Genomic DNA, 25,670 nt, shown 5'->3' with positions numbered 1-25,670 from the left:
AAACTTGCAATCCTCTGGCCTCAGTCTCCTAAGTAGCTTGATGACACCATTTGTCACTTATAGCTTATCCTACAGTCACCAAATAATTGGAGGTGATCATCTATTTCCCCAGTTGCTTTTATCTAAGGGAAAAATAAAAATTTTTCTGTCTTTATGACAAGCAGGTACTCACAACAGGTGCCCAGGCTAATTCCCACAGAAGCAGGAAGACAGGGACCATCCCTTGCTAGATTTTTACCTGTACTGAGACTCTGAGAAAGACATTCCTAGGCTGTGAAATGGGCAGGAGGTTGATTGAGCTCTTAAAGAGACTTGCATATTTCTCAACAGGACAGAGAGTACTTGCAACCTCATGTGTCCTCTAAGAGAGTGGGGGTTGTTTCTTTCCTTTTTGAAAGATTACATTTTTTTAAAGGCTAGTATTCCGCCTCATGTAGGAGGCTCTGTCCTGTTGATCCTCCTGTCCCTCTCCCCAGAGGTTCTCAAGGCGGGAGGCAGGCTATTAGCTGGTCTAGATGGAAGACTGACAGATGAGGGCCCAGCAGGTCTTGTGCATGTAGGTCCCCCATGCAAGAGGTGCTGGCGCTATCAGCAGCCACTGATTGCCACTTGCAGGCAACTTACGTGGGAGGCCCCAGCTGCTCTTGTCCCTTGTTCTCCCACATAAAAACATCACCAGATCCTCTGAGACCCCTTCCCACTGCTGTACAAATGGAGACATGCTCCAACTTTTCTCTACCTCTTGCCCTGAACCTAACTGTCCTTGGCCTGGCAACAGCTGTGGTCAGATTTGCTGATGGACCCCTCTTGTCTCCCACAGCCTACAGAAAAATAGCATTGGGCCCACAGGAGCCCAGCGGATGGCAGAAGCCTTGAGGCAGAACAGGAGTCTGAAGGAGCTCATGTGAGAAACACAGAAGGGCCAAATTGGTATTTTCAGTGCCCAGCACAAGACCAACCATCCTAAATATTTGTGGGCACAGGCATGAATAGAGAGATGGGAATATGGTTGGAAGGGAAGATGGGAGGATGGTGAATATATGGATAGATGGGTGGATGGATGGACTAATGGATAGATGCAGGACAGCTGGCTTTTTGATTACAAAGCACTGGGCCAGAAGAGTGGAGACCCAGATGTCCAGGATGGGGTGACTGCTCACCTTCTCAGGCTCAGGCTTACTGCCTTCCCAGCTGGTACATTTCTTAGTAAACTTCACATTAAAGTACCACCAAAACCTCTCGCTAAGGGTCGATACTGACCTCCTGCCCTTGCCAGGGAGTCAAGAAGGACTTTGCTATCTTGATCTTTTACAGGGATAGGGGGTCACTTGCAAAGACTACAGATTAACCGGACCCAAGCAGAGCAAATTGCCCTGGGCACCCTTGAGACAGAAGAGGCTGCTTCCCCTGAAGGCTTCCCTGGGCCCTGATGCCCAGGTCTGGCTCTGCGCAGCTGCTGCAGGAGGCGGGCTCACCCATGTCTCTCTCTTGCAGGTTCTCCAGTAACAGCATTGGTGATGGAGGTGCCAAGGCCCTAGCTGAGGCCCTAAAGGTGAACCAGGGCCTGGAGAGCCTGGAGTGAGTCTGCCTGAACACCTTCCAGGGTGATAATCATTCCCGGGCTCTCCATCTAGCAGATGGCTGGCTGGTAGTGCCAGAAGAAGGCTGCCAGCCAGCACCTCTTCCCTGCCAGAATCCTGCTAATTCCAGCCCTGAGTGCATTCTGCTCTCCTTGTCCATCAGCTCCATGTCTCTGGACAGTAAGGCTGGGGTTACCTCTAGTTTCCAGAACAAGTTCCCAGTGCTCTTGATAAGTGCGCAGATGAGGAGGGAGCTGGCTGCCACAGCCTTGACTGGACAGGGGGTGCTGAGTGACTGCTGTACCATACTCTTTGGGCTGCGGAAGCAACGTGCCTTCCTCTGAGGACATGTGGAGCCACCCATGTCAAGGCAGAGTCTAGACCTTGGTCCTTGTGCTAAACCTACCTACCCTGACCTGGCAGGGGCTAGAAGGTGGGGCAATGGGAGGAAAGAGGGATGAGAGCAGCAGTCTCCAGGCTTCCCCAACCCGGAGCCTGTGGCCTCAGGCTGGACTGGACAGCTTTCTCTGGGTCCTGGGACAGCCATGACGCCACATTCTGTCTGCAGCCTGCAGAGCAACTCCATCAGTGATGCGGGAGTGGCCATGCTGATGGAGGCCCTTGGTGTCAACCAGACCCTCCTCAGCCTCAAGTAAGTCCTGGATTCCCTCCCACCCAGGGTGTCCTTTTGACCAGAGGCTATGCAGGAACTCTGGGATTTGGAAAGAAGAGCTGGTGCTGGGAAGCATGTTATGGGGAAATCTGTGGCTGGGGCAGGCTTGGCTCTGAAAACTGGGCACCCTGCTCCTCTTGAGGGCAGGACATAGTTGTGGCCCTATGGGCTGCTCTGCTGCTCCCTACCCATGTGCAAGCCCTTCAGGTGCCCAGCATGCTCACCTGCCTCTTCCCTTCACACTTCTGAGGTCCTGTCATCCTATCCTCTTCCTCCTGGATGTTCTTGTATGATCGTTAGTGGGGGCACCTGGCTGGCAGCCCTTGTTTGGAGCCCTGGTTTGCTAGAACTGGCTCCTTCATACCTCGGCCAGCACCTCTTCCCTGCCAGAACCCTGCTAATGCCAGCCCCGAGTGCATTCTGCTCTCAGTCTCTGACCTCCATCCCCTTGTCCAGCAGTTCCATGTCTCTGGATAGTAGGGCTGGAGTTACCTCTAGTTTGGCCCAGGATCCACCTGAGGTTTCTTAAGCTTCAAAAAACCTGGGTGTATTTGCCACTAGAGGTCTCACCTGCTTTGTAGGAAGCTCAGGGTCTTCCCTTTCTTTCTTAGCCTTCGAGAAAACTCCATCAGTCCTGAGGGAGCCCAGGCCCTGGCTCATGCTCTCTGCATCAACAGCTCTTTGAAACATCTGGAGTACGTGATGGGGTCAGGGAGGGTTTGGGGCAGGGAGTAGAGACTGGGCCTCCTTGGGATCATTTATGCCACAGCCTCCTCGCCCACCCAGAGCTCAGAGCTGGTGGGCACCATTATAATGGGCCAGGCCCTCAGTACCCTCACCATTTTACAAGGCTGAAGAAGGACCTGGATGGGGAAGAGGCAGCCCTGGTGACTGGTGGCACCCCTCACACGAGCCCTCCCCTACATTGTGGTATAAATGCCACAATTGACGACAGGGAGATACTCTGCTGGTCTCCACTGGGGATGAACCAGCCGAAGGGAAGGGACTCAAGAGTTGATGTGGGGTCATAGTATTGAGAAGCAACCCCCAGGGCAGCTCCACCACATTCTGGCCAGCTGACCTGTCACTGCACCCACTGAGCTGAGCCTGGGACCTGCCCCTGGGTTGTTTTCAGGATTTGGTACGACACTCCCCAGGACACCAAAGTTCTCACAGATATGAGCCAAATAACTAACATCAGCACAGACTTGGGTGGTCCTTGGGAAGAGGGGGAGTGGGTAGAACTCCCCAGTGACCAGGGACAGGCAGCTTCAGGACAGGTTCCCATTCACTCGTTTCTTCTCCCTTTTCCCAGCCTGACAGCCAACCTCCTCCATGACCAGGGTGCCCAGGCCATTGCAGTAGCAGTGGGAAAAAACCACACCCTCAAGTCCCTTCAGTGAGTCTGTGCCCCACCCCAGCACCCCATGCCTCTCTGTAGAGCTCAGGACTACTCCCAAAGGGCCACAGACCAAGCCTGGCTTCGGGACACCCTCACCTGGGTCTCAGGGGCTTTCCAGGCTGCCCATCTTCAAGTAATATGTGCCCTCTCTCCATGGTTCTGATTCCTGAGGCTGATCCTCAGACAACAGAACTGTGGTGGGCGATGGGTGCCACCATGATGCCCTGGGAAGCCATGCTTTATGCAGGGACTGTCTGGAGAATATTTATGCTTGTCCCTGTGGTCACCACTAATAGAATATATGCTGACCCTTTGGGAACTAAGCCTGAGGGGAGCAGCAGGAATCCTCTTGGACTTACCCTGCTATCAGATCCTCTAGAAGCTTCTGGAGCCTCCTTGGCTCTGCCCCTGAGCCACGTGTTCATGTGTCTGTCTGCTTAGCCTGCAGTGGAACTTCATCCAGGCCAGTGCTGCCAGGGCCCTGGGACAAGCACTTCTGCTCAACAGCAGCCTGACCAGCTTAGAGTAAGTGTGGCCTGCAGGGACTAAGGGGAGGTGGGGTAAGCAGGGAGGTCTAAAACCTCAGAGTCCCCAGGCACAAGGCTGGTGAATGGATGACCCTTGGTGGTACAGAGCTATCTCTGCCCTAAGACCAGCGGGCTTGTTTCAGGCCTCACCTGTTTAAAAATATCTGTGTATCTATTATATAGAGATATATAGCAGTTTTACTGGGACATAATCCACATACCATAAAATTTGCCCATTTTATTTATACCAAGTAAAATGTGTACATGCACACAAACATATTCTGCCATAAGAAGGAATGAAGTACTAACACACAGTGCAACAGCAACATGGATGAACCTGGAAATGTACAATAAACACAGGTGTGCTGGGGAGCTCAGGGGTAGTGTGCTTACCATGATCCAGGCCCTGGATCCAATCCCCAGCACATGCACACACACACAAAATTGTAAAACCAGTACCAAGATCATCCTAGAAGATTTCTCTCATCCTAAAATGAAACCCATACCCATCAGCACTCTCCATTCTCCTCCCCGAATCCCTCAAAGATGAATCCATCTGTCCCCTGGATCTGCCTATTCTAGACGTTTCATCATTCCACATAAATCCAATCATACAACACGTGATCTTTTGTGACTTTTTTTGAGCCCCATCTGCTTCTGCCCTGACAATTCTCCCTCAGCCTCCAGGATACTCTCTCTGGATGGTCCTCCTCAATCTTCCCTTCTGTTCCACTCTGATTCTGGGGCTCTTTGGGGTTCTGGCCCAAGCCCTTGTAATGACATTCCTTTTCCGAGTTTGCCTCCTCTCCTAGGGCTCCCACTGCCTTGAGAATTCCAATGACCTCCACATCAATATTCCAGCTCTTAAGCCCTGTGGAATTCACACCTTGGCCTGTCCCCTCAGTGTCCCACAGGTAGAGCAGGATGCTGCATTCTTTTCCACAAGCCTTTCTGGAAAGTTCCCCATCTGGCTCCTGGGACAAGCTACTATGCAAGCCAGAGCACCACACTTGCTCCTTCCTCCATTTCCAGCTCATCTCCAAGTCCTGCCCATTCTCCCTTGTGGTGTCCCTCCCCTCTGTTTCCCCTCCACTGCCAGCATCCAGGCCACATCCCTACTCACCTGCTTCCCTGGCAGCCTCCATATCCAGGCCATCCCCTCAGGTTGCTGAACAGTGTCCCCACCTGGGTGAGATCCTTCAGTGCTGTCCAGTGCCTGCAGTGAAGTGTTACCCTGCAGCATGGCTTACGAGGCCTGGAAAGATCTATTTCCTTCACACTCCCCAGTCTTTTTTTTTTTTTAAATTTAACCTTTGTTTACTTGTTATTTTTTTTAAATGTGGTGCTGAGGATCGAACTCAGGACCTTACCTGCCTCACCTGTCCTAGGCAAGCACTCTACCTCTGAGCCACAACCTCAGCTCTCCCCAGTCTTTTGTTTCTCACCACTCCAGGAACTCAGCTCAATTTCCCTGGGCTCCTCAGAGGTGCCAAGCCCTCCCCACCCCTCATTACCTGTGTTGGTTCAGATCTGTCTCTGGGTACCACACTGGGATAGGAGACTCCATTGGCCTTCCCTGCAGCTGTACTTAGCTAAACTACTCATTTAATTGCAAATTCCAATCTGAGTTCCAATAGGGTAGAATTGCCTTTCCTGCCTTGCACATATCCAGCACACAGGGCATGCTCAAATATAATGAATGCAGACTGATCACTTTACATGCCATATCCGCTTGACCTAAACTCAAGTCATTTATCGTGCCAGTGTCTGCTATTTTCCTTGAATTTTGAGGAGTGGTGGTTATAAAACCCTAATCAGCAAGAATGGTCTGGAGATTGAGAGCTTTGAGTTAGTTTCTGGTTGGCTTTGAAAAGCATTCCTCTTTTGGTCCCGAACCCTTGTTATCAGCAATTCCCACGTGTTCTTTCCTAAACTCTGATGGTTTGTTCATGGCTGGTGTGTAGTCTGAATTGAATCTGGAAGGCCCAAACACAGCAGGTCCTTGCTACAGTGCTGGCCCGTCCCTCTGTGCCTGAAGAGGTCACTCTGTTCAGCTTACAGGAGAACGCCATTGGGGATGAGGGAGCTTCTGCGGTGGCCAGTGCGCTAAAGGCAAACACAGCCCTCACTGCTCTCTAGTAAGTCCCTGTGGTGCCAGGAGCCCAGCTCCTTCACCATCCTCTAATGCTGCCCACCATCTTTGTTTACAGTCAAGAAAGGTGTGTTTGATATCAGTAACTGGGAAATCAAACACCTAGAGGCATGAATTAGGGGTACCATGTGTCCTCCTCCAGTAAATCCAGGAGATTGCTTCTGCTTTCTGCACCCTGTGTCCAGACCTCCGTCTCAGGCATCAGGGTGTAGGAGGGAGAAGCAGTAGTATTCTCTGGACAGGTCATAGACCAATAATCTGCAGTGCTGTTTCTCCACTTCTACTCCCCGTGAAGCGTGGACCTTTTGGAGGGAGGCCTTGCCTGCCTACACTGACTGCCCCTCCCCTTGTAGCCTCCAGGTGGCCTCCATTGGTGCACCAGGGGCCCAGGCACTGGGGGAAGCCCTGGCTGTGAACAGAACGCTGGAGATTCTTGAGTGAGTATTCCTGTCTCCGGCAAGTCTTTTGCTCAAAGAAATCAAGCTATGGATTCATAGTGGATACCAATTGACACGGAAACTCACAGATGATCTTCAGTATTTCAGGTCATGTGTATCCCAGCGTCTCTATTCCCACTCCCTGCCCTTTTCCTGGAGTCACTAGTTTGTCCTGCTCTTTGGGTTGGCCTTGCCCAGGCTAAACATATGTGGAGCCCCTGTTTAGGTCTCCGTGGTAGCAGTGGCCATGGATCCTGGTCTCTGAGAAGGTCCAACCCCTGGTGAGGGAGCTCTTGGGTGTGTCCAGGTCATCCCTGCTCTTATGGTTCCCTATGAGGCAAAGCTGGTCACTTGCTGGATGGAGTGCTGCATTGTCCATCTCAGCCCAGCCTTTCTTGGAAATGTAAAAGGACAAGGACTCCAACAAAGCACCCAAGCCTGGGCTGGCCTCAACCCCCTTCGTGTTGTCCTACTCTCTAGAGCCCAGCCTGGTTCTAGTGCCTAAAAGTGAGGAAGGTGCAACCCTCACCTCCAGTGATTGCCGAAGTCCAAGTAACCCCACATCCACCTGGAGAGATGCCATTGTCACTTCTCAGCCTGTCCCTGTACCTTAGGTGTCCTGTTTTTCCTGACAGCTTACGAGGAAATGCCATTGGAGTGGCAGGAGCGAAGGCCCTGGCCAGCTCACTGAAGATTAACTCCAGTCTCCGAAGGCTTAAGTGAGTGGCTGTCAAACCTGCCTGTGTCCTGGAGCAGCATACTGCTGTGCTGGATCTTCCCCGTGAGCTAAAATGCTCCCGATTTCCTCTAGCTACTCCTCTGACTATTAAAGTCCATACCCTTTGTCGGTGGCTTTGTTCCTTCTGCTTAAGTCAGAAATCACTTAAAATCTGCACTTAGGGTCTTGGGTGGGGCAACCTGGCTGCTGACAGACACCATTATGGTCAAATGCCATCTCACAGTTGTGGCACCTACAAACAAGTCAAACCCAGAACTGCTTGTCCTCCCTGCCCCCAATAAGGTAATGTCTCCTTAGGCATTTCTCTGGTCCTGATGACTCACTGTAGTGACTCCATCTTTTCTCTGCCTAGTCTTCAAGAGAACTCCTTGGGGATGGATGGGGCCATATGCATTGCCAGTGCTCTGTCTGGGAACCATGGTCTGCAGCACATCAAGTGAGTAGCTTCACTAGCACTGGCCCTTTCCACTTTTGCCCCACCTTCAGAACTGAACCCAGGTCAGGCCCTGCCTTTAGCTCAATTCTGGGAACCAGTGCCCAGGCCTCCCAGCAGCTCCACAGGGGAATGCATTCTAAGGAGGAGCCAGCTGCAGACTCATCTGTAGTAGGGACTGTGGAAGCACAAAGGTTCCTCAGTTACTATGGTGACCACTGCTCTACTCAAGGGAATGGGTGGGTGCTGAGCCCTGTCCTAACCCTTCTCTTCTAGTCTCCAGGGAAATCAAGTTGGGGACTCTGGTGCCAGGATGATCTCAGAAGCTATCAAGACCAAAGCTCCCTCATGCACTGTGAAGATGTGAGTAAAGCCAGTCACTGGTGGAGAGGATGGACAGACTCCAGAGAATGAAAGCTTCTGAACAGAAAGTGATCTCTGGGCACAATCCTGCATTCTGGGAATGCTGCTGACCCAGTACAAGAGCTGGTCTCCTGCACAGAGGAAAAACGGGTGCTACAAAGGAGGTCTCAGGCACCTTTTCCTAGCCCAGGGCAAGTCCTGACAATGGTGGATAGAAATTCTGCAATGGTAGAGAGAAGGAGCTGCTACCAAGGGACTTAAGGACAAAAGTCTCAAAGCTCATCAATGTAGGGAGTTGGTTCCACATTATTTATATCCAAAGTATTTAAAAGTCCCAACTTTGAACAAATTTAGCTGGGTACAGTAGTATAATCCTGTAATCCCAGCTAATTGGGAGACTAAGGAAGGAGGGTGGCAAGTTTGAGGCCAGCCTGGGCAAGTTAGCAAGACTCTGACTCACAATAAAATTTAAAAAGGGATGGGGAGGTAGCTTGGTGGTAGAGCACTTACTTAGAAGTGTGAAGCCCAGGGTTTAATTCCCAGTACTAACACACACACACCCCAAAAATTACACCCCCTTTTCCCCTTCATCTGATGAAAAAAATCATCCCTTTCTCTGGAATGAGTTGCCATCTTCAAGTCCATGAAGGACATAAGTTTGGCAGGGGTGACAGTGGGGACCTTTCTTCCCTTTCTTAAGAAGGAAAGACTTTTGAGTGATCCTTATAGGCATAGAAAAATTAAAGGAAATTTGTGAAGATAAATGAAGAATTTAATTCTAAGATTTTGGAGATGGAGACAAAAGTCTCCAAGGGTTCTGCCAGTTTTGATTCACTCTATGTAAGATCTCTTGGACAAGGATGATGTCTGCCACATTATCTGAAGTCTGGCACACTGGTTAGTCAATGCTGGTTCCTTGATGTTGTTATCCTGTGTTAGGCTTCCAAAGCCTCTCCTGTGGGTACTACTTCCCTACAGAGATAAGCAAGCTGAGCTTCCATGCGGCAGAATTCTGTAGCTATCTGTCTGGATTGAAAAGGGAAAATCCAAACAAACATCATAGCACTCAAAAACTAAACAACCAAGAAAAATGTTTATGAAGACCATTAAGTGATTATCACTTATAATTGTGAGAAGACATAACTGCCATTCAAAATATTTACTTAAAAATAGGTATCCACTGTGGCTCAGTGGTAGAGCACTCACCTAGCATGTGGAAGGCACTGGGTTTGAGCCTCAGCACCACATAAAGATAAATAAAGGTACTGCCCATCTACAACTCAACAATAAAGATATTTTTAAAAAGTTCATTTATTTATTTATTTATTTTTAAAATATAGGTATCCAGCCAGGTACAGTGTTGTAATCCCAGCAACTTGGGAAGCTGAGGCAGGAGGACTGTAAATTCAAGACCAGCCTCAGCAATTTAGCAAAATTTAGTGAGACCTTGTCTCAAAATAAAAAATAAAAGGGCTGGGGATATGGCTCAGTAGCTAAGTCTAATCCCTCATACCAAAAAAAAGCAAGGGCATCCAGAGTCGTCATGGATGTTGACCCTGAGAGGCAATGCTGCTATTTATAAAGGGGAAGAGGTGCCTTAGGAACTTGAAATCTGACATATGCTACCTTAACATCACATCAAGGGACAAATGGCCAGCACATTCCCTGATGCACTGCCTTTAGGACATAACAGCTTACGTAGCGTTCTTGCCAAAAATGTTCATCTGAACCTAATCATGAAGGAATGATGGCACAAAATCCAAATTGAGGGCCATTTTGCAAAAGCAGCCCAACCTCTTAAAAAATATCACTGTTATGGTAAACACAAAAGGCTGGAGATTATTTCAAACAAGAGATTAAAGAGGCCTAACAAATGCTAATGCAAAATCTTTGATTGGATCTTAGACTGTAGGAAAAAAATTCTCTATAAAGAACATTATTTGGAAATTGAAGACATGAACATTGTCTTACATTAGAGATATATTTTTGTTGGGTACAGAATTCTACGTGACCGTTTTTTCTTTCAGTACTTTCAGTACAATAGAGATTGCTCTATTGCCTCTTGTTTGCACTGTTTTTACCTCAATTGAGAGCTCAGCAGAATAGATAAGAATGTAGCAACCAAATGCTGGAGAAAGCCACTCCCTGCAGAAGCTGAGCACTGGAGAAGTCGGAAAGGCCAAAGCTGTGGAGAATAAAAGGGTGCCCCTCTAGGGACTTGAGGAAAGCCTAACTTAAAACTAGAAGGCAAACCCCTTTTTCCACCCAAGCCTCCCCAGCACCCCACTGATAAGGCTTTATGGCATACTGGCTGCAAAGGAGAAACATTTACAAAGTCTGGCTCTATTACATCATCACAGAGCAGGCTGAAAAGGTAAATATGGAGTTGAGGCAATACACTGATAATAGAAAAAGTTTTTTTATTTTTTGACTTTTCCCATTTTTAATTTTGGGCCGTATCTACTGCTATGTTTTCAGGGTCAGCATGTCACCTGCTGTTAAATGCAAATCACATATTTTCATCTCAGGCTTTTTTAATCTCTGGAAGTTTTGTTTGAGGTGATCCTTGGGTCACAGCTCAGCTCTAACACTTCTGTTTTTCATGTTCTCATCCACTCCATTCTGGTTCTTGTTAACCTTGCCTCCTTTGAAATTTTTCTTTTTCTCTCATATAAAATTCTAGTGGAATTTCAGGAAGATAGGGGTAAATTAATGTATTCTGTTCATCATGTTTAACTGGAAGTTTCCCATTTCCATAAGTGATTATATGCTAGATGTATCCCAGATGTACCTTCCTTACCTGCTATTCTTCCTGTATCTCTCAGGTTACAAGCATCCAAAACAAAACTCCCCTTCACCTTCAATCTCTCCTCTTCACCAGCCCTCCCTAGATAACAGCCTTCAAAGTCTGTCCATTCTCCTGAGGTGCCTTCTGAAAAATGAACCTAATTCTTGAGGCCATCACCAAGAGCTTGCTAACCATCTTGCTGTCTTCTGTTCCAGTTTTTGCCAGAGTAATTTTTTTTTTGGGGGGGGGAAGATCTAGTCTCTGCAGGTTGCCATCTGCCTACAGAACAAAACACAACCTATTCCTTAGCATGACAGAGTAGTTCCTTTAGATACTCCCTCACCACATGCTCTACTCTTCAGCCTTAATGTAATACTTATCACTCTGTAGAAAGGCTGTGCCTTTTGACCACTCTGTGCCTTTGTACATTCAGGCTCACTATGATGCCACATTCGACTTGTCTGTCTGATGGAGACTTTTCAGCTTTCAAGATGCAGTCCAATTCACAGAAAGCTTGTGTCAACTCTTCCAGGCAAGGATAGTTGCTCCTTACTGTGGATTCCCATGACAGTATATAATATTCTTAACATGCATGCAACATACTGCATTATAATATTAAATCCTTTTTCTTTCTAGGTTGTCAGATGCTAAGACTTAATTATATTTGAATTCTCCAGGGTTAGCAAAGTGGCTGAAAATAGTAAGTGCTAAAAAAATGTTTGGTGCACAGAGGAAACAAGGACCAAGAAGCTCATCCATAGCAAAATGATCCCAAGGCCAAAAAGCCGGACAGAGTCCATGTGACCATGTATTGCATTCCTGAAACTGCTACATTATTACTACTCTTTCCTCTGTATTATATGTTCACATCCTTAGAAAACAAATATTCCCTCTGAATCATTTAAATGTGTCATTCCTTTAACCACAAACTGGCCCAACTGACAGAGTCACTGATTACATTTTGTACTAGCCCTCCTCCTTTCACTCTTTAAGCAGACCACACCCTCTTCTCAAGCCATCTGAAACAGCTAGGGTTCAGTGTGTGATCACAGATACACCAAAGCCAGCTGGCCCACACAGACCCCATCAGAAATAGTAGAGAAGAGAATTAATTCATATACCCAGAGAATGGATTTCTGTTTCAGGTAAGAGGTAGAAGCTTTGGCTCCTTTCTAATTCAATAAGTCCTGGATCCTAGCACCTGAGAGGCCCTTGGGTCCCTTTAATAGCTGTGATATTTACCTTGAGTGCTGTTAACCTAAATGGGCACACCCTTCTTTCAAATATTTGACATCGATTAATTTAAAATGATAATGAAAGAAATTCATATTTCTTAATGTCCCAGATAAAATGGAAACAGTTCTTTGCATTTCCCATTGGGAGTCCCTACTTATGTTTTTTGTTTCTGCATGGTACTGGGATCAAACCCAGGGCATCAAACATCTTGGCAAGTGCCCTACCACTGGTTACATTCCCAGCCCTGATTTTGTTCTTAATGGCTACCGCCAATAAAAAGTAAAATAAAATAGAGGATTTGAAAATTTCTTTATATTTTCTGCAAATGCACATATTTTAAACATTTGAACAGGTCCTTTAATCATATAGTAAAAAAATTGCCAGCAATGACCAAAATGCTAATTTTTCATTGACCTAATCTCACCATTTTTTTCAGGGCCTGAGGTATGCTCAAAGCACCAGGCCACAAGATACTTACACATCTCTGACTTCAGGATCTGTCACAGTGACTGAAACACTTAATGACAAGGATCAACACATGCAGTTCTCTTTGTTATAGATCCTGCTCATGCAGTGTGGTGTTGCACAATGGTGAGACTCTGCATGAAGTCAGATGACATGGAAGAGGTGAAACTACAAACTGCCCTTTGCAGCTGCTGCTTGCATCTGTATTAAAAGCTCAGGGAAGTGCTGGGGAGTGATACTAGCCTAATTATATTGTTATACTGTGTGCATGTATGAATATGTAACAACAAATCCCACCAATACGTACAACTACAATGCACCAATAAAAAATGTGGGGTCAAAAAAAGCCCATTATAAGGAAATATCCCAGAAGGAAAACAGAATTTTCCTGACATAAGTCAGGTCATCAGGTAAGTCAAAACTGTGACATTTTGGAAAACAAGTGACTCTTCTGCCTCTCAGAAGCCATGGGGTCTGAGCAGCCACCAGGTTCCCAGCCCACCCATTTCCTCTTCAAGCTAATGCAGAACATTTCAAATTAAGGTAAATTAGCTTAATGCTAAGTGTTTTTTTATGAAAGATACATAAAATTTAGGAAGAGAAGAAAAAAGAGCAAAGATGACAAAAATATTTGTTACATAGTATCCTAAAACTTACATGTATCATATTAACCTGCGAAACTTTCTTGAATACATAAATATGAATAAACAAAATAATAATACTTTCAAGTACACATAATACAAAAATATGATATTAAATGCATTGTATTACAGGATAAATAACTTTAGAAATCTTAACTTTATGATTATAAAATATATGAAAGCTGTTCCATGATTTTCATATTAAGCTAACTCTACTGTGGCACAGTGGTACACACTTGTAATCCCAGCATCTTGGGAGGCTGAGGCAGGAGAATTGCAAGTTCAAGGCCAGCCTGGGCAATTCACCAAGGCCCTTCACAATTTAGTGAGACCCTGTCTCAAAATAAATAAAAAAGGTTGAAGTTTAGTTTAATGGCAAGGTATCCCTGGGTTCAATCCCCAATACAAAAACAAACAAACAAACAAATCCACAACCAATAAAGCAAAAAACAAACTCCACCTGTCATTATTTATTTCACAAACAGGGAAATTCTAGTGCTACTGCACTTAATTTAATTCTGGTTTATTTTCTTAATTAATTAACTAATTATTATTATTTTAAATTGAGGATTGAATCCAGGAGCACTCTACCATTGAGCTACATTCTCAGCCTTTTTTCTTTTTTGAGACAGGATCTCACTAAGTTGCTGAGGCTGTCTGTGAATTTATAATCCTCCTGGTCCTTGGGAATCACTGGGATTACAGGTGTGTGCCACCATGCCCATTGATTCTGGGTTATCTTTTTTTTTAAATGAGAAACATGAATGTATATTGGCAATTTTTCCTTAGTTGACTCCTTCTCCTAAAGAGACATGTGGGTTGGGAGATTCATAGAAACTGTCTTTGTCCCTATATTATGGATAAATGTCTTGCCACACTTTAGACAAGACCAAGGAAGGAGAGTGGAGTCCTGACCGCCACTGTGGCAGGAGTTTGGAATCTCTGAAGGGGTAGCCCAGGTATGCGGTTCCCAAATTTAACTGGGGAAACAGAGGGGACTTTGATCTGAGGTGGATCTGACTCCCAGGGGAATGTCAGCTGTCAGAGAAAAACTTAACACATTCATAATCTAGAATATCTCTCTGTTGCCTGACTTCCAAGGATAGCTGTTTTTCATCTAACTTAGCTACTATTTCAGAGAATTTTAGTTATTAAAATACATCTAGGCTGGGTGTGGCGGCACATGCTTATAATTCCACTGACTCAGGAGGCTGAGGCAGGAGGCTTGCAAGTCCAAGGGCATCCTTAGTAGCTTAGCAAGAACTTGCTTCAAAAATAAAAAAAAATTAAAAAGGCTGGAGATGTAGCTCAGTGATAGAGTAAGAAATTATGAGAAGAAAAAAATAAAGGCAAGAATTAAAAGCTGATATATAGTAAATGTTCTAAACTATGCAAGTGATTAACAAGCCAGATGTTCCCCTGTAACTCCTAAAACAAGTATTGTGCCAAGTTCCAACCCAAGATCTGCTGGGTTCTGAGAGGAATGTGTAATAACAGCAGCAGCCAAGACTTACTCACTATCAGCCTGGTTTTGTCCTGTGGGTTTGAACTACTAAGAAACACATGTATTTCCCAAGGTTTAGGAAATAAAGAAGGCAAAAGAAAAACATCTTTGGGGTTTGCTTCAGTTGTTGATTAGACTTTGTGGAATGCAAATACAAGATGATAAAGCAGAAAGAAGTAATGCTTCTTAACAATGAGCCAAGCTGGTGTAATGAACAAAATACAGGTTAACTTCCTTGCCATCTAATTTCCCATTTACCTACAAATCTGAGGTTTTTAATCTGCCTGGGTCCCTTGGCAAGAGGGTCAGAAGTCATTGTCACTCTCATCCAGGGGCTCAGGTTTCCGAACCCTTCGATTGGGCTTTGCTGGTGAGAGAGCAATGCTCTCGTCTTCCAAATCATCGTCATCTTCTTCATCATCTTCCATGTCAATTTCACTGTCCTCCGAGTCTTCCTATAGGAAAAAGGCAACAAATGCGACTGGGGAGCCCACCTTGTCCTGAGAGACCCTGCCTCACTGTTCACTGTAGCACCAGGATTAAGAGTACAGTAACCAGCAACAGCTGACACAGCGGAGGAGCAGGGCAGCGCTGCAGTCAGGCATCAGGGCCTCAGCAGACACTGCTGGCTGGGAGACACCACGAGGTTCTTCATCCTACCAGCAACCTGAACACAACATGCAACTGAGCTTGGTGCTGCAGGGGTTGGCTCAACACCGGTCACAAAGCACCCCTGTCTGCACACTAAGAGTCCTGGACATTGCTTGGCTCCCGGGGCACCAAAGATCCAATGGATAGCAAGGAGGAAGGGAAGGAAGGCTTGTTTTGGTTCCTTCCAGCTAGTGATGGAAAGCAACACAGAAAATGGGTGCAAAGAGCAAAGTGAAAGGCACACCTGCACCTCCATCATCTGGACCCAGGGAGACCAACTCAGGCCAACTTTAAAAGTGGACACACACACACACACACACACACACACACACACACACACACAGAGTAATTTTCTTCTTAAAGAAAAACAAAAACAAAAAGAAACCTTTCACTACCATCCTCTCATGTTACTCCACCCTCCTCTTGGCTGAACTCTTTAGGAGAGTTGCTGAGCTCACTGTCCCACTCATTCCTCTCTCATGGACAGGCTAATGAGGCTCTCAGAAACCCTACCCTGCTCTCATCAATGGATTCCAACTAAACGGATTCACAGTGCTCACCTTGCTTGACTTATGGGCTCCATCTGACAGAGGATCACCACTCCTTCCTTGAAACCCACTCCTCTGGCCTCTTCCCCCAGCTCTAGTGCCATTTACTCTGTCTCCCTTACCTTACCCTCTTTGCTTCCTTTCTTCTCTTCCTGCTCCCCTGCTAAGCAATTTATCTGCTCTCCTGGCTTCAATACCATTTACATATGGGTGGCTCCCCAACTCCATCTCCAGCTAGACCTATTCCTGAACAGACCTGAATTTCAACTGGCTATTCCACACTGACACATGGATGTCTAAGAGGCAGCTTTCCCTTAGAACATCCATAACCAAACTCTTGATCTGCCCTTCAAGCTCCTCCTCAACAGCCCTATCTCAGGAAAACAAAAAACAAAAAACCCTGCTCTTAGTTGACTCAACCACAACCGAGGCAGCTTCCTCTCTCTTCAGCACCTATGTCCAACCCACTAACAAAACACGATGGCTCCCCCTCAGAAACATCTAGAACTTGACCTCCTTTAAGTACCTCCACTGCCACTCCCTGAGGCTGAGCATTGTCACCTCTGACCTGCAAAACCATGCTCACCTCCTCACCGGTTTTTCTCATGGATGAGCTAACTCCTGGCTTTCTGGGGCTGTAGTATTTGCTGGTCCCACTCAGGGAAAAGACTGGGTTCTCATGGCATCTGTGAAGCTCATGACCCCTGCTACCTCTTTCAGCTCCTAGCTAGTTCCCTCCATCCATCACATTCCACGGCCATGCTCCCTAGGCCCACATGCCACTCCCAGGCCTCTGCTCAAATGTCACTGCACCAGAGGCCTTCCCTGACCATGGGGGGACATCCTCCCACCTTGTCTCTGTCACTCCATCTCCGGAACTTGCTTTGATCTCCCTGTGCATCCTGCCTGGCACACCTGAGCAATGGCTTTCTCCCATGAATGTTTTAACAGTGCATACTGCAGGTACTTAACAAATGGACTTTTTTTAATTATTTTTTTTTATATTTATTTTTTAGTTGTATATAATACCTTTATTTTGTTTAATTTACTTATGACTGTGGTATATCTGCTTGACTTCTATCACTGGAACATACATCCTAAGGCATGTATCCCCTGCTGTATCCCCCAGAGCCCACAACAGTACCTGGCACATGACAGGCACCTAAAATATGGCTGTTGAGTGGCTGAGCATTGACTTGAAGAACCGAGCCCACGCTTGGGGGCTGTATGACAAGTGACAAGGCAAGAAAAGACCTGAGCTATAACTGAAATTTCATTCTGAAAAGGACACAAGCAAATCTAACAGGGACCAAATCCCCTGCCTTCTTGGTACTACTGGCTCCCAAGTCAGACTCAGTTTCAGACTCAGGTATGTAGGACAGATGGATAGAAGCTACCTCACCCTCTACACCCTACCTGTTAAAAGTTATTTTTGAGGTACTTTCCCTGTTTCTTTACAGACTGCTTCCTAGGAAATCAAGACCTAATCCTCCATGTGCATCCTGCCTGGTACACCTGAGCAATGGCTTTCTCCCTTGAATGTTTTAACAGTGCACACTGCAGGTACTTAACAAATGAATCTTTTTTAAAAATTTTTTTTAATATTTATTTTTTAGTTATACCCAATACCTTTATTTTGTTTATTTATTTTTATGTGGTGCTGAGGATCAAACCCAGGGCCTCGCAAGTACTAGGCGAGCGCTCTACCGCTGAGCCACAATCCCAGCCCAACAAATGAATCTTTGTACAGACGCATAAGCCTCTGCTTCTGTCTCTGAATGGCCATCAGTGCTGTGCCCAGATACAGGTGGATTTTGCAACAGAGCTGGTCTGGGGTCCAAGTCAGTTCTGACACCTTTGCCATGTGGGCCAAGCAGCATTACTAGGGGCTCTCACAGGGTGAAGGCCCAGGGTGATGGTAGGGTATCCATAATGACTTGATACCTCTAGGACCCTCCTCTGCTTTCCCCTTCTAGTTAATTTCCCCAGTCAGTTATCAACCCAGTAAAGCCTAAGGTGATGTCTTAGCTCTTGCCTGGCCTGAGCCCTGGTCTAAAGAGAGCATTTTTACAATGTTCCTTACCCAGAAGGGAGCTGAAGACAGGGCTGGTCTTGGCTACAGCACTGTCCCTTGATTTCAGGGGCCTGCTGACTCCTAGCTACAACCTTTCCCATGTCTGGCCTTGGCACTTTCCCTTCCTACTGAGTCCTGGGACCTTGAGGCCTCTCTGCTTCTCACTGTGGGGTCTGTTCTGAGTGGCTTCTTGGCCAGCAGAGAGGAAGCATTGTCCCTGGGAGAGGCTCTGCTGGCTGAATGGGCTGACATACACCAACAAACAGACGAGGCAAAAAAGAAAACCAACCTGCTTCCTGGAGCTGGGAGTCTTGCATTTACCTAAGAGAGCTGGTGCTGCTTCCATCTTTGGAAAGCGAGAATGGAAAGAACAGTAAGAAGGCGAAAAAAGTAGGGCAAGCAAACTGTGTGAAATGAGAAATGAGCTATCAAGAAGCAAAGAGGAGCTTAGCCCCTTAGTAGGCCAAACTCTGCCCCCAATCAGCAATATACTGGCTGGGAACAGACAGCCCCCTGGCTGCCAGCAGCTTCCTGAGCTAAACTAGTCTCTGAGGACAGCCCAAGACCAGAAAGTACAGAACTGCTTGGGGGGCAGGATGCAGGGAGTTGGTTGGGACTCACATCGTCATCAGAGTCTCCACCTTGCATTGTGCCCACGACGCGTTTGCCTGGTCTTCCTGGAACAACAAAGGCATGCAGGAAACATGAAACTTTGGCAAGTAAGGCAGGAAATGGCATCCAGAATTTGTTCTCCCTTAGAAAACTGAGAAAAAGAAGCACACTAAAAACTCATTTAATCAGTGTCCAACTGACCAGAACTGTCAGTAAACAGTAACGGATACCCCATACTTCTACTTTGAAGGAAACAAGAAAGGCAATAAAATATAAACATGAGTAATCCCAGTGAATTCAAAGGCTGAGGCAGGAGGATTGCAATTTCAAAGCCAGTTTCAGCAACTTAGTGAGACCCTGTCTCAAATTAAAAAATTAAAAAAACAGGGGCTGGTGCTGTAGCTCAATGGTAGAGCTCTTGCCTAGCATGTGTGATCCACTGGGTTTGATCCTCAGCACTGCATAAAATATATATAAATAAAATAAAGGTATTTTATCCATCTACAACTAAAAAAAATTTAACAAAAATAACAAAAATAAAAAGCTAGTGATGGGATGTAACTAGTGGTATAGTGCTACGGGTTCAATCCCTAGTAACAACAAAAAATATATAACCAGGCACACAAGTATGTATACGTGTGTGTGTGTGTGTGTGTGTGTGTGTGTGTGTGTGTGTCTGTATACAGTGTGTGTGTATGTGTCTGTATATAAAAAACAAAACAGGAAGGCCTGGGGTGTAGTTCATCAATAGAGCAATTGCCTAGCACGTTCAAAGCCTTGGCTTTAATCCCAGCAGCACAAAACACAAAATAACCATTTATCGTGAATTAAAATAAAATTTTAAAAAAGTACCCTGAGTGTTTTAGGAAAATTACTGAATTCCATTATTAGTTTACATGCAGTGGAACTGGCATGCTAGCTGTTGAAATATATCTTCCTTTAAGGACCAATGCCACTTGTATTTGGATCTAGGTCTGAGCTTTGAAATGAAAAAATTAAAAAAAAAATTAAGCACTACAATTAGTAATTCATCTTTCAAACATCATTATTATCTCAGAGATTCTCTTCAGAAGTCAACAGTGTTTAGATGTGACACCTGCAAAAACTCAGGGACTGTCCTTTACCAGGAGGTGGGGCAAGGGAAAGGAGCATGACTGAACACTATTTACAGACAAAATGCAAAAACTTTCTCAAAGCCCTTTTTTAGCTTCTAGAACTGAACTCTGTGATTTTACTCTGCAGGTAAAGTAGTCAACAGAATTTAGGAGAACCAATGCTTTACACATGTCTTTTTACATCCCTGGCTCCTATCCATCAAGTGGGAGTCATAATCTCTAATCTCTACTTATGCCAAAATGCTTTTTTTTAAAAAAATTATCTTATGAAATAATATAATATATAATGAAATAATAAATGAACAGAGCTAGGCTAAGAATAAGAGAAAGCAGCTGACAACCAAAGTTAATTGTAAAATGATGAAAGGACAATGATTCACCCTTAAATTCATTAGGTATAAAAATGCAACTGTACTCCAAACATTAAGTGGTGGTAGATAAGAAATGTATTTAAAGGCAAATACAGGTCAATTTAGTAACATCTATCAAAATTAGTTTATAGATGGGGCTGTGGTTGTGGCTTAGTGGTAGAGCACTTGCCTAGCATGAGTGAGGCACTGGGTTTGATCCTCAGCACTACATAAAAACAGATAAAGGTTTGTGACCACCTAAAATTAAATATATATAAACTATATATATATAGTTTATAGAACCTTTGGCCTAAGAATTCCATTTTTTTCATGATGCAATCTGAAGAAACACTTGCAGAAAGAAGTATACATAAGAAAGAGTAAAAATAAGTGTCAAGTAAATGACAGGGTATGCCCAAATTAATTAGGAGTGTAGTCATACTACAGAATATGATGCAGTCATTAAAAAAAAAGACGACATGGGGAGAGTCACAATATATTTAATCTTAAAAACAAAGGCAACTTGCAGAATCATACATAAGGTCTGGTTCCATTTAGGAGAAAGAATTTTTGAGGTGATCTCTGCACCCACATTTGATTCTATGTGTGTATATGTACGTACAAGCTTGTATGTGTATGTGTAGGCACAGAAAAGCAATTTGTAAAGACACGAACCCCAGCCACTAGCTGTGACCCCTCTATGGTGGGAATGGGACATGGGGAAGACCCCAGGGGAGCATCCCATCTGCATCAAAAATCCTGTTGCTAGGATCTTTGCAATTAGAAGGCAGAAAACAGAAGAACATTTTTAAAGGCTGAGGTGGTTATGTGATCCCTTCTCGTTGCATTAACTTACTAACTATAATGAGTGCAATTGCACTAAGAGCAATTTAGGACTGAACATGGGAAGAACTGAGCTCATCGGCAGAGGCAGTGTGTTCCCATGGCCTCTGTGAGAAATGCCAGGCTATAAATAGGAATCATCTGCTCTCAGGACTGCAGGTAAAAGTGTTAGAAGCAACCATGACCACTGAGCAGTTTAAGAGCCAGATTCTGACAGACAACAGAGAAGAACAAACCTGGGGCAGAAACTGCTTCCAGGGACCATTCATGATCCACTGTGTACCTTAATATTAAGCAGCCCTGATCCAATCCTGGCCATGGTGTTCTGTGAAACAGACCCAGGAAGTGGCACATGTGAAAGAAGCCATGCTACCTTGCATGAGCACCTCCATGGCCGTCCGTGGCTTGGACAGCCGCCGCTCCTCCAACTCACTGTCGGATTCATCGTCCTCCTGGATGTCTATGTCTGAGTCATCATTACCTGGTGGGAACACAAGCAGGCAGAATAAAAGAGCAACTCCATCATTACAACTGAACAGCTTTTGTCTAGTAAGGGTCATGCACAAAAATTTTCTGCCCTTCCTATCCTTTCTCTGGATGCATTAGATTTTATGAGACTCCCTGGATCCACTTGTGTAAACTTAGTGCAGAGTTAATGCAGACAATAATGTGCCACATTTATTTTAAGCAATTTCCATGGCAAGAAAAAAGTGGGTCACGTGTATTAGAAACACTAACAGTCTGAAATTTTAAAAACTGAGTAGCCACCTAATAAGGAAGGTGAAATTCTTGGTTCACTGAGAGAAAAACCACTCTCTGTTCAGTGTCAGGCCATTACCCCAACTCCAGCTCCCTGATCATACGAAGATGAGGAGAAGTAAGAAGAGGAGCCCACTGAAAAGACAGCTAAACAAGACCAGAGGAAGGAGGAGTCAGGCCAGGAGTGGCAGAGTGGGCTGTCTTGAGAAAGCTTGTGACCTGATGGCTGGCAATGTGAGCTGGTGTGCATGATGCTGTTATGGGCCAGGCTATATGGGCTATGACCAAAGAGACTCCATTTTACACTGAGACTCCATGTTGTATAAAATGCTTCTCCCATGGGAACACTCTGCCTCTGTACCTATCAATAGTTGCTTAGCACAGCATGTTTGATAACACAAAATGCCAATTCTTACACAATGTAAAACTGTTCTTTCTTTGACTCCCATTTTTCTTGGGAATGTACTCTGTCAAGAGATTGATTGTCTAGATGTTAGTAACCATTCTCTAACTTGTACTCAGCTAGAGTCATCTGAACCCACTTCTCTTCTGCTTGCTTGCTTCTATGCCAGCCTGGACATCTGTGGGAAATTCCAATGTACCCATTGCATTATTTCACTAACTGCTCAATTCAGCTTCTATACCCCTGCTTGCTTGTAGCTACATCAACCCGGATGTGGTTTTTGCGGTTTTTGCCTCTAAAGACCCTGAAATGCTCAGGCTTGAGGCTGTTCCTTACAGAGACACTTATGGGTTTTGTGGGGAGCAGTCACCAGCTGGCTGGCTATTAAATAAAAACTCTCCAATTCAGACAAAATGGACTTGGTACGTTTTCTGAGAGGTCTGCCCCATAACAATGCTCTTTTCTTCACTGAAGAAACTCCTTTATAAAAACACATCTTGGCTGGAGAGAGAAGCAGCTCAGGGACAGTGCTTAGCAATCCCTGGGCCTGGGTTCCATTTCCAGTGACAAAAAAAAGATTTTTTTTTTTTTAAAGAGAGAGTGAGAGAGGAGAGAGAGAGAGAATTTTTAATATTTATTTTTCAGTTCTCGGCGGACACAACATCTTCGTTGGTATGTGGTGCTGAGGATCGAACCCGGGTTGCACGCATACCAGGCGAGCGCGCTACCGCTTGAGCCACATCTCCAGCCCAAAAGATGTATTTTTAAAACGTCATTTTCAGTGTAATAGCTCTTCATATTAGTTCTTTTTTTTTCTTTTTTAGTTGTAAATGCACACAATATCTTTTTTATTTTTATGTGGTGCTGATGATCCAACCCAGTGCCTCACACGTGCAAGGCAGGTGCTCTACCTTTGAGTCAAGGCTGAAAATGCCCCTCTTTATATTAATTCTTAAATACTTCTCTGGATTCTTGCAGGCTGAACACTACCTAAATGGAAACTACAGAAGGAAAGTCTCCATGGTAGGAATAAAAAGCTCTCCCCCAGTACCTGACTTCTCTATATCTAGGGAATGATGTGGATTTTGATGGGGTTTGTAGTTGCCTTTCTTCTTTTTACCTCAGTAGTGCTAGGGATGGAACCTAGGGTGCTGCCTCCACTGACCTACATCCTCAACCCTTTATATTTTGGGACAGGGTCTAAGTTGTGTAGGCTGGCCTTGAATTTGCTATTTTCCTGCCTCAGCTTCCCAAATTGCTGAAAATATTTTTGTACCTACTATCAACAATGAGATTATATACATTAAAAAGTTTACAGCCTGGTGTGGTGGTATATGCTTGTAACCCCATATCATATGAAGGCTGAGGCAGGAGAAGCCCAAATACAAGGCCAACCTCAGCAACTTGGGCCTTAAGCAACTTAGATACTGTCTCATAATAAAAAAATAAAAAGGGCTGAGGATGTGGTTCAGTGATTAAGCACCCTGGTACCCCCCCCCCCAAAAAAAAGTTTACAGGGTAGATCTCATATTAATCGTTCTTACCATATATATTTTTTTAAAGTGCTAAAAGAAAATATTTACAAAATAAAAACTAATGTTAGAGAAAGTAAATGCAAATATGTCAAGGCTGAAAATGCTAGTGCAGAACAAGCAGCTCTGTCCCAGCTCGGCCTTACTTCCACTCTTGAGCAGCCGCTTTTCCTCCTCCTTTAGCTTGTTCTGCATCAGGCGGAGAGTATTTTCAGCTTCCTGTGGGAAAGGACAAACCATACTTAGAAGCCATGACCCTCTGGTAGACAGTCCTCTTCTCCTTTACCGTGAAGTGAGCTCTGCTAGGTCTGTGATAAAGAACTGGGGAAGATCTAAACTTTCCTGAGCAACCCTTATAGTCCCCAAACCAGGGGCCCTTCCTCTCTGTGATCACCCAGCAGCCCTATGGAAAGGGCCTGAGAGGTGTAGTAGGCCCCATGCCCTCTCACTCCTCCTGCTACACCGAGCAATACAACTGCTGCCATCACAGGTGCCATGTGGGCTGGCACCCAGGACTGATAGGCATACGCCTCTTGCTCACAAAAGGTGGCACCAACTTTATTGTCTTTCTGCCTTGTACCACCTCCACCCTCATTTTGAGAGATGCCAATGGACAGGTCAGGACCTGAAAAGACAGGAGGTAACAGCAATCTTAGTTCCTGGCACTGATTAAGCCAGGCCTGGTGGCATATACCCATAATCCCAGCTCTTGGGAGGCTCAGGTGGAAGGCCAGCCTGGGTAACAAAGCAAGACTCCATCTCAAAAAAAAACCCAAAAACTGAGGCCTTGATTTGGAAATTAGTTTTCAAATTATTGTTGTTGATGTTCTAAATATTAAAAATAAAGCACAGCAGTGGGGGCTGGGGTTGCGGCTCAACAGTAGAGCACTCGCCTAGTATGTGCAAGGCCCTGGGTTCAATCCTCAGCACCACATAAAAATAGATAAATAAAATAAAAGTATTGTGTCTAACTACAATTGAAAAATAAGAATTAAAAAAAAAATAAAGCACAGCATTCAGGTATGAGATATATTGAGGGAACAGGTGCCACAAGAACCCACAGCAGGAGTGAATGCAGAACGGGAGGAGAGGACTTGCTGGAAGAAGGGGTAAGGGCATCCTCAGAAGCAATGTGGGCCAGGGGCTCTCCTTCTGAGGCATATTCTTCAGTATCTTCTCTGAACCCAGGAAAACAAAATGACCATTAAAATTTTTCAATTTAATTTTACTTTTTTGTGGTACTGAGTCAAAATTTATTTTCACAGGGTTTTTATTGTGGTTTCCCAGATAGCCAATGTTTATAATGTCCTGAACTCCAGAATGTACCCATTCTATGCTGTTCCTGAATGGCTGCCCCTCTGCCACATAGCAGTGGTGGCAATGAGTTAGTTGAATCTAAAAAAAATGTACTACACACTCCCAATCAGCAATCTCAGACAACAAAACTGCCTTACCTAACTGATGTGCACAGGCTTGGAAGATGGTCAGCATTCCCTTAGTACCAAAAGTCATCAGGGAGACTGTAGAAAGGGAGACTATAGACCAACTTCACCTTGAACATCAGTTCCTACTGACTATTCTCAGCTTAAACAGAATATTTCTAAGAGTCAAGTCCAATGAAAACATGACTGTAGCCTGGCACAGTGGCACACACCTGTGTTCCCAACTACTTGAGAGACTGAGGCAGGAGGATAGCAAATTCCAGCCTAGGCAACTTAGTGAGACCTCATCTCAAAATGAATTTTAAAAAAGGGCTGGGGTGTAGTGATGTATGTCTGTAATCCCAGTGGCTTGGGAGGCTGAGACAGGAGGATCACAAGTTCAAAGTCGGCCTCAGCAATTT

General features: G+C 45.2%; 2 protein-coding genes across 12 annotated transcripts in view; one reads left to right on the top strand and one right to left on the bottom strand.

Moving 5' to 3' along the window:
• The window catches only part of Nlrc3 (NLR family CARD domain containing 3), a 28,191-nt gene extending 18,575 nt beyond the window's left edge, over positions 1 to 9,616 (top strand). The window contains exons 9-19 of the mRNA XM_005337742.5: positions 821 to 904; positions 1,495 to 1,578; positions 2,149 to 2,232; positions 2,865 to 2,948; positions 3,569 to 3,652; positions 4,097 to 4,180; positions 6,237 to 6,320; positions 6,688 to 6,771; positions 7,407 to 7,490; positions 7,863 to 7,946; positions 8,220 to 9,616. Coding sequence (XP_005337799.1) covers positions 821 to 904; positions 1,495 to 1,578; positions 2,149 to 2,232; positions 2,865 to 2,948; positions 3,569 to 3,652; positions 4,097 to 4,180; positions 6,237 to 6,320; positions 6,688 to 6,771; positions 7,407 to 7,490; positions 7,863 to 7,946; positions 8,220 to 8,310 — 931 coding nt within the window. The 3' untranslated portion in view covers positions 8,311 to 9,616. The remainder of the gene's footprint in view (positions 1 to 820; positions 905 to 1,494; positions 1,579 to 2,148; positions 2,233 to 2,864; positions 2,949 to 3,568; positions 3,653 to 4,096; positions 4,181 to 6,236; positions 6,321 to 6,687; positions 6,772 to 7,406; positions 7,491 to 7,862; positions 7,947 to 8,219) is intronic.
• Positions 9,617 to 12,620: 3,004 nt separating this feature from the next.
• Cluap1 (clusterin associated protein 1) overlaps positions 12,621 to 25,670 on the bottom strand; it is a 31,921-nt gene continuing 18,871 nt past the window's right edge. For 6 of the 11 annotated variants that reach the window (XM_078024519.1, XM_005337743.5, XM_040277879.2 and 3 more), the window contains 5 exons: positions 23,974 to 24,046; positions 21,507 to 21,614; positions 18,835 to 18,890; positions 18,503 to 18,559; positions 12,621 to 15,395 (listed from right to left, as the gene is read on the bottom strand). In XM_078024519.1, coding sequence (XP_077880645.1) covers positions 15,246 to 15,395; positions 18,503 to 18,559; positions 18,835 to 18,890; positions 21,507 to 21,614; positions 23,974 to 24,046 — 444 coding nt within the window. In that variant the 3' untranslated portion in view covers positions 12,621 to 15,245. Of the gene's footprint in view, positions 15,396 to 18,502; positions 18,560 to 18,834; positions 18,891 to 21,416; positions 21,615 to 23,973; positions 24,047 to 25,670 lie in introns of all 11 variants that reach the window. The other 5 variants (XM_005337744.5, XM_040277883.2, XM_040277876.2 and 2 more) reach the window with 4 other exon arrangements.

The sequence above is a fragment of the Ictidomys tridecemlineatus genome, chromosome 10, assembly GCF_052094955.1.
Source record: "Ictidomys tridecemlineatus isolate mIctTri1 chromosome 10, mIctTri1.hap1, whole genome shotgun sequence".
NCBI classification, from domain to species: Eukaryota; Metazoa; Chordata; class Mammalia; order Rodentia; family Sciuridae; genus Ictidomys; species Ictidomys tridecemlineatus.
The sequence above is the reverse complement of the archived record's forward strand: the minus strand, read 5'-3'. Positions and strand labels throughout refer to the sequence as shown.